The 15,908-nt window shown below is 36.9% G+C and overlaps 1 protein-coding gene across 13 annotated transcripts in view; it reads left to right on the top strand.

Moving 5' to 3' along the window:
• LOC134212298 (anoctamin-8) overlaps window positions 1-7,366 on the top strand; it is a 134,820-nt gene extending 127,454 nt beyond the window's left edge. For 11 of the 13 annotated variants that reach the window (XM_062690018.1, XM_062690017.1, XM_062690015.1 and 8 more), the window contains 3 exons: window positions 3,496-3,643; window positions 3,717-3,853; window positions 3,917-7,366. In XM_062690018.1, coding sequence (XP_062546002.1) covers window positions 3,496-3,643; window positions 3,717-3,853; window positions 3,917-4,078 — 447 coding nt within the window. In that variant the 3' untranslated portion in view covers window positions 4,079-7,366. The remainder of the gene's footprint in view (window positions 1-3,495; window positions 3,644-3,716; window positions 3,854-3,916) is intronic. The other 2 variants (XM_062690019.1, XM_062690027.1) reach the window with 1 other exon arrangement.
• Window positions 7,367-15,908: the final 8,542 nt, after the last annotated feature.

Raw genomic sequence — 15,908 nt, 5'->3', positions numbered from 1 at the left:
GCGTTCTTTAAAAGAACGCATCTGCTCGACTTGAGGCGAAGGGATGGATTATGCCTTCTTTGAATGAATGTGACTTCCCGGTATAAGGCGAAGGAGTTAATAAAACCTTCTTAAAAAGAACACATCTGCTAGGTATATTGCGAAAGAAGGGATAATGCCTTCTCTAAATGGTTGCCTTTGCCCGGTACAAAGCGAAGGGAGGATATAATACCATATTTAAAAGAATACGTTTTCTCAGCATAAGGCGAAATAAAGGATTATTCATAAAAAAAACCAAATTAATCCACCAACAGTGAGTTTTTTACCCTTCCTTAATCATAAGAAAATATTTTCATACTTGAGTGACAATAAAACGAATGATAACGCACTGCACGCCAATCTGCTTATCTATCAGGCGCTTGTCGAATTGAGTAGCTATTGTAACATGGCTGAAAGAGAAACTATCGTTATGCTGGCAGCATACTCGTAATTTCTAGAGAGATATTAGGGGTATTCACGTAGCGCTTGGTATTCAGTGTATTTCTTGTATACGTGGTATATTTAGCCAAATATTTACGAGCTGGTATTTCTTTCGAAGGAAATCAGACTTACGCGACTGTATGCCGATACACTTCGATTTTGATGTGTATTCGTTTACACCGATTTACAATACTATGTTCAAGGGTATTGATATGATATTTTTCAGAAAATAAATAACAAACGTGAAATCTTGCTCTAAATAATCGAGACTCGACAAGTTCCTATGTGCGTACCGGTTTGGGTTGTAAATGACATTTGAGCGAGGCTGCTTTTCTCATTCTTATATGCTGCGTTTCAACGGGGCAAGTGAATTAAACAACTCAGTTGAGTTCAATTGACTTGCCAAAAGTTGAACATATTCAGCTTTCTTTTCGTTCAAGTGAATTAAATGAAGGTGCTTACACGTTCAATTCGCGTTTAATTTAAGTGACTTGCTTAATTCACATGTCTTGTCTAAACTTAGAATTACGGATAGCGCTAAATAATAGTCTAAATATAATATGCATGCAATATTCATCAGTGCGCCCCTTGCATCAGAAGTATTTTAAAAACTTCCATCTTTCATTCTCAAATAGGCTACAACAAATCGTCCCAGACCATTTGAACAATATACAATTATTCTCTCTTTTCGCTATACTTTGATATAGAACAGATAATTTTGTCCATTTACACATCAATATACCGAGTACACTGCGTGGAGCATTCACATGAAAGCAGTGGTAAACATTTAGCAAATACGCCTTGTTAAAAATACCACCTTACATGAATACCCCTATTAATTAATCTGGAACTAACTAAACCCGTAATTGACCTGAATTAAACTCAAATGCGTTCAATAATAACATGTATTTCGCCTTACGGATACCTAATTTCGTAAAATTTATCTTGTTTGATACCTTAGAAATGTATGAGATTTATAAGGTAGTAAATTTAAGAATTCGCACACGTACATTGCATCATATCACCTTCTTCTATATATATAAAACAAAGTTGGTATTTGTACGGCCGCGCATCACTCAAGAACAGACAGCCCAATTTTTGCAAATTTATATTTCCTTTCTTCTTCTATCTACGATGAAGTATAAAAAAATTGAATATCCTCTCCGATGAAATGGTTTGTCGTGTCTTTTTATGCTAATTTCAAATCATGTCATCTAAGTTGACATTATCATCACTGATTCATCAGATAACGGAAAGATTGATTTAATCTAATTTTGGTTTTGTTACTAAATTAATAAGAAAAGTGGTTTGTTTTTTTAATATATTGTGTGCGTAAATAAAAATATCAGTAAATTGATTAGTATTGGGCGAGACAAAGTTCGCCGGGTCAGCTAGTTTGTTGTTTCAAATACCATACATTTTATTTCATAATTTAAGAGATATATTGATAGATTAATATGTAGCGTGCCTCCGTAACGCATACAAAGTGAAATTATAGACACTTCCGAAGGAAATTGTGTTTCCAGATATATCTGATTTTTTCTGCAATCATAGAAAAAAATTGTTTGAAATTTACAGAAAAAATAACCATTGCTTACAGATATGTCTGTATCTTGTTATGCATTTTTTTTTTTCAAAAATCCGTTTTGAAATTTCTGCAAAAACTCGTCACGCACCCTGTAAAGCATTTGTAAGAGGCAATTGAAATTTCAAAAACTACTCCTACATATTTTGGAGGCCTTCCTTAGCCATGCGGGAAGATGCGTGGCTGTCAACTAAGACTACACTGAAGGAGACTGGGTTCAACTTCTGGCCCGGTCTAGGAAATTTACCGATGAATTTTTTTCGACTCTTTTAGACATAAATGTTTCAACGTGTTAGACGAATGCAAAAAAAAAATGTCACTTGGCTTAGAAACCTCGCAGGCAATAATTGTGGAAGTGTCGAATGAACACTAAGCATATTGTTCTTCCTATTGACATCACATCCCCCCTGGGACTTTGCCGCATCGCTACTTAGTGTTTATTCAGCACTTGTACAGTTATTAATCGCTAGATTTCTAAGCCATGTTATACCATTTTTGCATTCGTATATGGTATATCATAAGCAGAGATAAAAAATGTTGTGATTTTAAATCTATTTTCATGCTATTAAATCTATCTATTAAATCATTTTCATATTTGGAGCATGCAAATAAACGTAACATTCAATCAGTCACACTCTTCTTTTAAATCAAAATAAACTTAACGGTGCTTGCTTGTAAAATTCAATCAAATTTAATTCAATATCGAATGTTAATGGCCATCAAATGGCATAAGGTGCAATTTTACACGTTGTTGAATATTCAAAATTATTTGCTGTGAGGCTAACACGATGATTGTTCTATGCCCAGGGAAGTCGAGACAATTTCCGAACCGAAAATTGCGACCTACACCGGGAATCGAACCCAGCCACCCTCAGCATGGTCTTATTATATAGCCGCGCATCTTACCGCTAGGCTAAGGAGGACCTCACTAAGCTATTATTATTAATATTCCGCGAAATTGTTCATTCCGCTAAAAGTCATTCGGTGAAAAGGTAGAATTCGCCAAATGTCTTATACAGATAAAAATATGTTGTGATTTTAAATGTATTTTAATGCACATATTTGGAGCATGTAAATAAACGTAACATTCAATCGATCTCATGATATCGAATGTTGATTTGTTTATTGAGATAAGTTGCAATTTTACATATCGTTGATTTTTCAATTATTTGCTGTGTACCGCAAAAGGTTAAAAACCACCAAATGTTATTCCGCGAAATGTTCAACTGCGAAAAGGATTTCCGCGAAATAGCTTTCGATGAAATGTTATACAATCTATATCAACTTATGATTCACAGACAATATTTATGCTATGCTATTTGGTTTTAGAATAGTATATGTATAAAATTTAATCAACACATATCGTATTTACGCTACAGTTTCGTTGTTTGTTGGATGTATTGATGTGATAATAATTACCAAAAAATAGTGAAACATTTCAATTTTTCTAGCAACAAGAGCTGGCGACATCATCCGACTCCGAGTTGCTGAAAGGAGCACCGTCGTGGAGCAACATGTCACCTAAACCTGCCGTTGAGCAACCCGGAACCAGCTCAAGTGCACCCACCATTAAGCCACAAACCGAAGAGGAAGCCAAAGGTATTCCATTCTCTTCCTAGTTTAAAATAACCGGCGCTGGTAAATCACTCTTACTTATTTGTACTCTGTTCAGCAGCGGCAGAGCTGGCCGCCAAGAAATCACGACTGAAGCAAAGCCTGGTGAAGCGGGCACGTTCGGTGGCAATATTCTCCCTGAAGTTGAAGGAACAACGCGCGAAGCGGGCCGAAAAGGCAGCCCAAGAAGCCAGAGTAATTGCCCTCAACAATTTTAATTTCGCAACCCTACTTGAATTGAACCGTTTACGCTTTTAGGAAGCACTCCCAGCGCCTCCTCCGGGCGGTGAACTGTCGCTGATTCCCATCGAGCAACTGATACAAGTGGATGATGTTCTGAACCAGCGCAATCAAACGCACCAAGCTAGTAGCACCAGCACCAATATCAGTACCAGCAACAACGGCTCAGGGAGTACGTAGGACACAAGATATGCTTTATAACGGTCGACGTTGCCGCCGACCGTAACGCGATAGGAAAAGGAATTTCCTTGTACAGCATTTATGAGAGAGATACATATAATAACACATCAAAGCTCGTTACATTGACTAGCCTAGCAGTAGAATCAGGGGTAAAGCGAACGAATGATTCCAGGTCAAATCAACGAATCGATTCACATTTGGTCAGGGACAGGAAAAAATCAGTTCGTTTATAAGCAGCGAACACTAGAAACCCTGCACATAATCAAAGTCGTTAATCCATCACAAACTAGATGGTGTTAATAAGTGATGCTCCAGCCAGACTCGTATTCACGTTTTCAAAATATCGATATGGCATTTTCTGATCAAGAAAGCTGAATTAAAGTGTATGTGCATTCACTTGATGAACTTCGGTTCCCAAGAAAGAACGCAGCTCTGTGATATTCCTCGATGGAGGCATCTAGGATATTATTACCTTAATTGCATCTTATCTGGATTGGCTTGTCATCCGTCACGATCGATGACGTGCACCAGGTATTTCACCTGCCTGTGCCTGTGTAACACAGAACTTCAGTTGAAAGCCAAACGCCTGAATTCATTTCATGGAATTGTTCAGGTTTCGTTTTCACTACAACTTCAATCATGTTTTCAAAAAAAAAAAAGTTATAAAAAGTACTGCAGGAATTAATTTCAAAAAGATTGTAACGATATCGTTTTTCAGGTAAAATTTGAATCCACTCAGTTGGTAGGATTTATTGATGCCATTATGTTTCTTCGTGAACCGAAAAAAATGGGAATCTCATATGAAGGATTATTGTCTATACCTTAAGTTCTATACTGCCCACAATCGCATATTTGTCCCATATGAATAGTAAATCTAGCAAAGATGGGACTGATATGCCATCATAGGCAGTATAGTTGGCATCAAACCTATTTTTAATTAATAAAATGTGTTCAATTTAACACTGGTCTTTTGTCTATAATACATATCAAATCGGGAATTTATAGACTTATAGCGTTTTTAATTTTTCGAACTTATTACCTAATCAGCGCTGTTAAAATTACCCACAATCAAATATTTGATTTTGTGATGGTCGTGATGGTATAAAATTTGATGAGAAAAGTGTTGAGTGAAATTTCGAGAAATGACTGGCATTAAATAAATTAAAAACTGACAGATCGTTAAATAAATTTTGTCGTTTGGATGTTTTGACCTCGAATGATCCAATTATCGTTGAAGGCTAAATCAGCAAAAACAAGAATCGAATTTGTATATACAGTGTAGAAGCTAAAAAATACAAAATATTTGAGAGGAATTTTAATCGTAGTTCTTTGCAATAGTGAATAATCGATGTTTAGGAATTTTACACTAATGAAAATAAGAGTGCATAAAAATATCATAAAAAAAGTAGGCGATGGTCGGTATTATTAATCTGAATGGGTGATATAAAAGAGTGGTATGTGCTTAAATGACAGCAGTATGGAATCCAGTCAACACATCAGACCTCAATTTGACAGAAATATGCTTTATGTTGAATGGATTTGCAAATCGCATTGAGTTCAAGATGTTTGCTGGAATAAAAAGGCGTTCATTGTTTGTAATATAATATTGGGTGCTTCTCTATACAGTATTATATATATATTGTTGAAAATGAATGAACAATGAAGTGCACAAATGGGACAAGATTGTTCAAGGGATTCGAGTGTGACTATTATTTACGTGATACCATACGATACCATTTGACATAACAAAATGTTCTGTCAAGTGATATGGCCAATCTGAACATGTATAAACAAAAAGGAAGCCTACGATCGATAATATGGCAAAAGTTAGCCATCACAACGTGAATTATTAAAAGATGATGACTTGACAAACGATAAGTTTAAATATTGAATTATGATTTATCGAATGGACTGAGAATCAAAATCACCGTATCCAGATTGGAAACCATGAATTTTTGCTATCACTAAGCTAACAAGGGTCTCGCGATAATTAATATATTAAATGTATTAATCCATATTTTGTGCTTATCATAGGAATCAGACGGCAATAAATTTCTGAAAAACTGTCCAATACGCCATCGTCTAAAAAGTAGCATATGGTAAAATGTTTTTTTTTCGTAGATTGTATTTTGTACGCAATGTTTAATAAAGATGATTTAACATTCAGGAGGCTTAGGAAGCTGGCGATTAGGTTTATTTTATTTATCGATATATTTAAAAGACTGGTTCGCCTATTTAATGGATTATTAATTACAAACTCACGAAAAAACACAAGCAATCATTTTGTATTTATTATAATTATTGTGACATTTTTTATTATTACTTTTATATATAGTGACAATCTTTAGTGCATTAATTATTTAACCTAATTTATAAACAGATAGCTATGCAAGATTAAGCAACTTACAGTGCAAAAACAAATGTCCATGTCCAAGCGGCGATGTGAATCTCATGCAATAATAATTACAGTACAATCGAATGTTATTTTCTACATTTATCGCCAAGTATAAATATTTTGCATGCCAGCGGCTATGACTGTATTTAGCTTATAATATAAATAATGGTTGATATATTAGTAAAAACAACTTGCTTTGAACTGTCGAACAGATCGGCTACAAAATAACCAATCCGTCAAGTCAATTAGGCCAAATCACATGGAATGCTGACAGAATAGAATTTGTAACCGTCTGAAAAGAAAACAGTCGAAATAGTAAACTTATTATCACCGGATGCACAATCGATAAGTTAATCGATGTAGTGAAGCTGGATCCGCAATGCAAACTATAAGCACAACGGTTTTAAACTGAGACTTAGAAAAAACACTACTGTTGAAAACTATCCACATCTAATCTCTGTAGATAACATTATTTCATCTAAACTGTAATCCGTAACTCTTTATCATTACATTGTAACTTTACATTCCTAGGGAAAAGTAGAAACAAATCACACTACTTATGGCTCCCACCTAACAACTAACCCCTCTAAACAATTGATTCCGCCTGTCATATTTTACTCTAGGTGTCCAGATGTTTGCAGATACAAAGTTACATGCATTTAAGTTCACCATCCTGCCAAGTATGTTTCGAACAAAATGCTTTGCAATGAATTTTATCAAGTCTAATACTAAATCAAACGCAAAGGTCACCTGAAATGGCGAGATGATTGTTACTAACATGACGAACAAAACATTAAATACAATACTGCAGTTGAGTAGGCAAAATTGAACATTGTATATAAAACTGTATTTTTATTTTCTTTTGGGAAATAAAATGTTGATGTTACTTGAAACGAGTGGTTTGGAATGAAGAACTGTTAAAGAATTTCAAATAGAATATAAGAATATAAATAATTCATCCCATTATGTTCTGCTTATATATATATTATTAGTTTAAACACAATGATAACGGAGAAGGACCATATTAAGATTCACAGCTATCGAAATAAACCCTGGAGGGAGGGGAATTTTCGAGTGATCAAAACAGTGTGTTCGATACCAAGGGTAAGTAAAATTCTTTAAATTATTTGCTTTTATGGTACAAACCACTGCAAATGGAATGTGATTAGTTTAATTGTATTATAATGTCTTCATTAAAGATAGCCTTGAAATTATTTTCTTGTCGCCTTGTACCATGGCACAATGGTCCCAGAGTCGAATCTAGCAAGACAAAAATGTTTGCGCCAAAACTATTAGTTTTAGATATATAGTGTCTTTGGGAAAAAAATTCCATATTTTTTGACGATTTTTTTCCATGTAGTGAAATTAGGGTGGTACCTATATTTCAGAAGTTCATAATATCAACTTTTTAATTTTTCTGTAAAGACTTGTGCAATGTTCCACAAAGTTGTAGAACAATTAATTTTGAGCAACTTTGCCGAAGAAACCATTTTTCTATCACTTATGGTTCACAAGTTATGAGCTTTTTAATAAATACGTTAGGGCGGTCCCTAAAAATCGGTATTCTCCACATAACTTTTTATACATTCATTTCTCGCATAAACTTTGTTCCGAGCGCTTTTAGGACTTTTGAAGACGCACATTTTTGTTAAAGAACCATGGATCTATCTCTTATAACAAAAAAGTTATTCGAGTTTTTGTATGACAAACATGTTTTTTTAACATGCGTATATTTCAAAATGGAGCAAACCGATTTCCAATCTATTGGTTCTATCCGAAAGCTCGCACTTTTCTGCGTTTAGGGTGGGAAAACTGAGAGAGCGTTTTTTGTTTAAAGCGTTTTATTTCATTTTGAAAAAAATATGTTTTTAATCGAAAAACGGCTATAACTTGATAAATAAACGAGATAGGTCCATGGGTCTTCAACAAAAAGATGTGCCTTTAGAAGTTCTAAATGTGGTCCATACAAAGTATCCCTCAAAAATCAATACATAAAAATATATTTATAAAAAACGGTTTTCGTAAGGAAATAAACGTTAGTTAGATCAAAGTAGGCTGGTCGACAGAGCGTATGATTTTTTTTGACGTTATTGTGCCTTGCAACAAAAATTACAACTTTCGTGATAATTTTCCAAAGCTCTGTGATGTGATGTGAAAAATTTCTCCGCAGTTCAAATAGCACGTGCTATCCAAGCATTCACTGCTAGGATGCACCACGTGGCGGCCAAATGTGAAGATTTGATTTTAACGTAATAGTAATAACAACATTTCAGTAGCTAACCACAGGTCATCTTCGCTTTCTCCCACTGGCGATACCGAAAAAAAAATCTAATCAAAACAAGATAGGCTTGTAACAAAGGCTATACTTCAAAAGTGACGTACTTTTAACGCTACATATCCAACATAAACCAAGCTACTACCATTAATATGCATAGTAGCCTGATTTTCTGTTTGATGTTTAGCATGGCACACAAAAGACATGGCAGTCTCAACGCGTATGTAAACATTCATGGTACGAATACCACTAGTATGTGCCCCATATTATACAAATTTTAACATACTTACCTCGTTTGTCCACTTCCCCCAGTCGGTGTTAATCTAGACTTAATCTAGAATTAAAAAAAACACCTTAATAAAGCTTAAAAAATACTTCCCCCAGTGTACCTTATGTACGATCTTGTGTGGACTGGGCAGGTCTTGCTGAATTGTATCTCATTCTTTGTTTTACTATTTACAACACGTTTTGTACTAGGTATTATAACTTTTATAACTATCAACTCCAAAACCTCTGAAACATAAATCAAATCTGCGCCATTTCCGCGCGACATGAAATCCATTCCGCGGAAAATCTGCGCGACCCAGAACTAAACACGTGAAATATCAATTTTGGTTACCACAATTTATTGAATGTGATGCAGGGATGCATTTCATCTTCATTGTTACTTCTCAGCGTATTTTTGGTGGGTGCAATTGACCGTGTACCGTTGTAGAACATATATACGACTCTGCTTTGTTTAATGATTATGAAACGCTATATTACTATTGCGACGTTCTTTTATGCGGAGTAGGCACAACGAACTGACCGTATGCTTCTGTCGCATTCAGCGAAGCTTAGCGAATTGCAGTTCCATAATCCGAGCTTCCAATCGTGATCCTTTATTCGTCGCCTAGGTCTTTGCCGATTGTATCGAGTCGTATTATCTTCTATGTCGTTCGTAATGGTTGTTTTTAAAGGCGGATTATTGGGCCTGCGCAAAACTCCTGTCTCGTCGGAGGGCCGTCGTGTCAGGGCTGTTGAGCGTCCCACCTAACACCAGGACTTGGGCTTGTGCGCTTTGAGCGGCACACGGTCGCTTTGGCGGAGCCTACTTGCGGATACATGCAGCTTTTTATAGAGGTTTAACAGGGCCCACTGTCAAACCCCACCAGATTCTAGACAGGCGTCACAACTCGCAGATGGCCTGGGGAGGGATCGTCAAGCCCTTGGACATAATCCCGGCTGCCCCCGTCAGCGTCTTGTACATAACACATTTGGTGCGGTGGCGAATCTTTTTTGACCGCAGTTTCTTCTGGAGCCCGTAGTAGGCCCGACTTCCACAGATGATGCCCCTTCGTATTTCTCGACTAACATTGTTATCAGCCGTTAGTAAGGATCTAAGGTAGATGAATTCCTCGAGCACCTCGAAGGTATCCCCGTCTATCGTAACACTGCTTCACAGGCGGGCCCGGTCGCGCTCGGTTCCGTCCACAAGCTTCGATGCATTCACCACCAGTCTAACTTTTGTTGCTTCACGTTTCAGGCGGGTGTACAGTTCTGCCACATTTGCAAATGTTCGGCCGACAATGTCCATGTCATCCGCGAAACAAATAAATTGACTGGATCTGTTGAAAATCGTACCCCGGCTGTTACACCCGCGTCTCCGCATGACAACCTCTAGCGCAATGTTGAACAACAGAGAAAGTACATCAGCTTGTCTTAGTCCCCGGCATGATTCGAACGAACTTCACACAGTTTTGCACACCATCCACCGTTGCTTTGATCAGACTGGTAAGCTTCCCAGGGAAGCGGTTCTCGTCCATAATATTCCATAGCTCTACGCGGTCTATGCTGTCGTATGCCACCTTGTCGTATGCCACCTGAATCAGAGGGAATTACGTTCATAAATAGTCAGACAGGTCTCATGCTAACTAACATCGTTATAGTTTAAAGTCATTTTTGTCATTTTCTTGTCAGAGTCAAACTATTTTGTCAGTTTTTATGCTATTTAGACGTCTATTGTCATTATACGCGCTCGAAATCGACCGAAGCAGTTTTTTCAACTCACATGGAACATGTTGCCCAATGCTTCATCGAAGAAACTGAGTTGGAAGCTTTTTTTAGTATAAGAAAGTATAAGAAAGTGTTCAATCCCCGATTTATAAAAAAATGACAAGTTAATAACTTTTGAAGCAGTTTTCCAGCCGTACAAGGATCATGTCGTCCATTAAGACATTGTTGAACTGGCTCAAAAGACATTACATTTATAACTCTAATAGATACTCTCTCCCATTATCTCATTCCTAATCATATAGATTTTTTTTTTAATCTTTCGTTTACTTTGAAGGCTCAATTGCCGAATCATATAGATTGATCTGTACGATGTCATTCTTGTCTTCATGGTCAGAAGGTATGAAGTATGCGTTCCATGAATTACTTTGTTTACCTAAGTTATTGGTTCATCCGATGTCAATACTATCAAACACAATGTAAGTTATGTCTTGTAAAAAGTGGAAACTGTTCGTGCATTTAGTCTATTTTATTGTTATTCCTTTGTCAAGGTATTACTATTATTATGTTCTAATAAGTAGCTTCATCGTTTCCAAACTAACTGTCATTATCTATCATGTACTAATGATCTGTTATGAGTCAGCTATAGGATTCACATTTTGGTGGCAAAGTAAAGCTTCATCACGCCTATTCCCTACTATTAGTAAAAATTATCGTGAATGAAGCCGTCATAAGATTGTTCATATACCATCATTATAGTGTGTGGTATTTTTTATTATTGCTCTTCGAAGTGAGGAATAACAAAATAAAACTGGCACCACGCTCTTAGTTTTGAAAAAAACTTCTACTCAGTGAATCCAGCAGTCGATTCCCTACGAATGTCTTGTTTTTTTAAATAAATGCCTAGCTAGCTAAATGTAAGCGTAGCTACGACTCATCGTCACAGGGAACGCATCAGAAAAGTATTGCCGAAAAGAAGAGAACTTACATCATTATCACTGATGAGAAAGGCCACTGCCTGACTGCACTACCATTCAAGGCTCCAAGACACGAGATCCGTTGGATCACATGCAAATGCCGTAAATTAGTGCGTCAATGCCTGATATGTAACGCGGCATCAAATAAAAATAGTCAACATGTGATACCACCACGACAGGATATGTCTTTGGTTGCCATATCAGTGCTAATGGCGTAAGCCGACCCACCGCGGCAAGGTAACATATCCGAGGGGAAAGGATTTCCAGAATCGCCTAGAAAATGATATTTATTTAAAAAATATAGAGATATCATACGTCAATTTTAGACTTATGTTAGCTAATATTATTAGCCAACAACTCCAATTTAATAGCTTTGTGAAAGCTGGCAACATTTTGTTAACCTCGTAATTATTTTTTTTGACAAGAAGAGGCCGAGTCATGATTCGCTTTTCATATATAAGTAATACCTAATATATAAACACATTCTGATGGTAACTTACTCAAACCCCACAGATGTTTACAGAAATTCCTGTGATCATCGCTACAGGAATTTCTGAGGAAATCGCGAAGTGAATTCTTGTGGAAATTTCTCTGGGAATCTCTGCAAAATTTTTTCCGAAAATAAATTCTGAATTTCCTCCATGAATTCCTGTGGAAATTGCTTTGGAAATTTCTGCAGACATTTTTTTGGTGAATTCATTTAAATAACCTTCAGGAAACTCTTTCGTAAATTGTGGATTGCTTTACAGTAATTCCTGTGGTCAGCACTCCAAGAGTTTCAGAAATTTCTCCAAAAATTTCTTTATAATTTTTTGGATTTTAATTGCTTTAGAAATCTTTTTTTTAATTCTAGGATTAAGTTCAACACAGACTGCAGAAATCTTCTTTAGGCTGTGGAAATTTATGCATTAAATTCCTCATAGAATCCTTGTGAAAATTCCTTAGGGTGATTTCGTATTTTGTCGGTAAGTATTCCTGCAGTATTACCATCGAATATATCAGAAAACATTACAAAAAATGCTCCTGAAATTACTGCGGATTTTTTCTCTCAGAAATACCTTTTGAAAACCACATTTCAATTACATGGTTTTATAATGGTTTTAAGGCACTCTTGTAGAGTAAATACTGGTCTTCAAGAGCGTTATAAAACTAAAAATGTTACTTGGGATGGTCATGATATAATTAGAAGCGAAAGTATGGAACTGATAGTTCCGTTGGAATACGGCAGGCATGACGAATGTTTTTAACCCTTTTGTTACCGACAGGGTACCCGGGTACCTTTTTCGTTTTCAAGTGAAATTTTCTTAGGGTTCTAAACATCGCAGGAAATTGAAACTCCGTAACATCTTCAAACTCGGCAAAATTAAGGTTTGGTTGGTACGAAAATGAAAATCCAGTAAGGGGGGGCTTGAGGAGGGGCTTCTGAATATTTTTACCCCGTAACGTACCGACAGGGTACCCGGGTACCCACGTTTTGGTATGACCATAACTTCATCAGTTTTCAACCGATTTGGACGATTCCGTTTGCTATGGATTGAGAAATTCATCCTCTACCCGATCCATGTCACATAGGACCGATCCAGATTACCTGGTTACCGGAGTTCCGGATTTGCTAGACCATGTCTCAAAAATGGAGAAGTTGATCTTACAGAATCCAAATGATGATTTCTTGTATCCTGAGTTACCAGTTTCGCAGAAAATTCGAGGATTATGACTTCCCAACGTATTAGGACCACGTGATCATATGGACTCGGAACGGACATCCCGGAGTAGGTTCCCGTGGGTCCTATAGATGATGATGATGATGATGATGATGATGATGATGATGATGATACTACCATCTATTGTAGCAAGGCACCTGCCGATAGCACTGGCCATATCTGACAAACGATTTGATCATGATTATACTATTGTTTGTATTTCATCAGACTCCTGTATAAAGGGCCAAAATGGATGGTTCCATAAGCAAAGACACTTATGCAAATCCACGGGATGAATAAAGAAACTCCTTCCAGAAGAAAGTTCGTACATACAATAATATAATCTAGCCCTCATTTCCCAGATTGACCCAATAGATGGGGATAAGTGCCCGCCCTTTATCCATGAGATGTTAACAATAGGAAGTTGGCGATTCCACTCTTCCTATCCAAATCGCTTCAATCGGGTGCCCTGATGGTTTTTTTTATAGTTTATAATCATATAGTTTCAATATAATTTGGTAAAAATATATAATGGAATTCTCTCACCAAGTTTCAATTCGCTTGTCCTGGATGACCTTTCTTCAACAACAGCTAGTTTTAGATTGAGGTTGTCTTCAGAGGTGGAAAACCAATAATTCCTGGTTTAAATCGTGGAATAGGCTTCGTTCTGGCTCAAGGATCGAAAAATAGTCTTCTTGATTTCTGAAAAGATGAAATAAAAAGACGGAGAGCAGTATCATACATAATAACATGAGCACATATATAAAGAAATATTGAATATCAAAGCCTCGAACCGTGTATTGTGGCCTCAAATTGTTGATTCAGTGTCATCTGATTAGATGCAGACTAAATAAATGAATGGTATTTCTGAATTATAATCTAGAGTCTGAAGGTACGAAACCCTGCATTTGAGAAGCATAGAGGCTTTTTTTACGAAAAGTTATGTTGCTTCGTTGCATTAGTAGGATCGGTCTACGCTACTCGGAAGCCTCCTTTCAAGAGCCTCGGAAGTCCCCTTCAAGAGGCTCGGAAGCATTTTTTCAAGAGGATTGGAAGACTCCATTCAAGAGGCTCAGAGGTGTCCTTTCAAGAGGTTCGGAAGCCTCTTTTCAAGAGGCTCGGAAGCTTCCTATCGAGGGGCTCTGAAACCCCGTTTCAAGGACCCGAAAATGTCCTTTCAAGAGGCTTAAAAGAATCCCTTTAAAAGGGACGAAAGCCTCCTTTCAAGAGGCTCGGAAGCTTCCCTTGAAGATGAGCATGAGCATGATTGACCGCCCACGGTTGCTACTCCGTTATTGCCAGGTCAGCTGTAATTACACAGAGAACCAACAGATGAAGTTTGGGACTAACATCACCCTCAATGTGTAAAAACAGGTCACCCAAAATCAAGCAATACCAGTGCCGGCCGTGTCCGAATGCAGGTCAATTAGGGAATAGGTAGGAAAATGTTGACGTGATACTCGCTTTGATGGAAGCCGACGAGTTATCTGCACTTCCACGAGAAATCACTGGGATGTTGGATATATGGGGTAGGAAGTGTAGCAGAGTTCGTTTTGGTAAAAGGTTTGCCGTGTGTAGCATGTAGTTTGATGAAGTTTAAACTAAATCACAATAGAGCGCGCACTAATTTATCCAACTTATCGACCGCACTTAGCAGAACAAATTATTTCGATGATCGCGCGATCGCTCTGCGTACTAATAGAAACACGATAGAACACGCACTAAATCTTTATTTGCTAATTAATTTAATTACCCGCACAACGCAGAGCCAAATATCTCTATGATCGGGCGATCGTTCTGCATTCAGAGGAAACACATTGAGATTCTTCTATGAGTACCTGTCTACCAGTACCTGTCAAAATAGTGAGGTTATGTTTGCCGCGAGCAATGACCTATGGTGATCGTGGAATTGATTTGCGCGCAAGAAGTTCCTACTATTACATTGATTGTTGAAAAGAAAGAAAAAAAACTAGCCTGCAATATTTTCAACATATAAACCACGGTATGAAAACGTATACACTTTTTTTTTGTAGCACGTGTAGGAATGAAGAATAGTAAATTTAAAAAAAATGTGTTTCAATGATGACGGTTGCTGAAATAAAAATAAAAATGGAATTTGTTGTAATTTGATCGGGTATTTAACTATTTAAAAAAACATTAGCGTGCAACGAATTTGATAGCGGTTTGATGGACTTTGAGGGAAATTATGGATTTTGAGTGAGAGAGAGTGTGGTCTGCTTCAGGCTTCAACAGCTTTGGGATGTAAGATCAGTTTTGTGACAAATAACGTTGACAGAGGATGTACAAAAAAAAAATGCTTAATATAAGTTAAAAAGAAAGTTCTTTGTTTTTTTCTGCACGGTTTCTCGAAATAACACGGATTCTCGAAACAGCACGGATGTTTTTCACACGGATTTATTTTACACGGAACGCATCCCCCATATTAACAAAGACCCGATTACTTTTTTACACGGATATTTTTTGCACGGAT

Source organism: Armigeres subalbatus, chromosome 2 (genome assembly GCF_024139115.2).
Source record: "Armigeres subalbatus isolate Guangzhou_Male chromosome 2, GZ_Asu_2, whole genome shotgun sequence".
Lineage (NCBI taxonomy): Eukaryota > Metazoa > Arthropoda > Insecta > Diptera > Culicidae > Armigeres > Armigeres subalbatus.
Note: the sequence above shows the minus strand (reverse complement) of the source record. Positions and strands in the feature narration are given on the sequence as shown.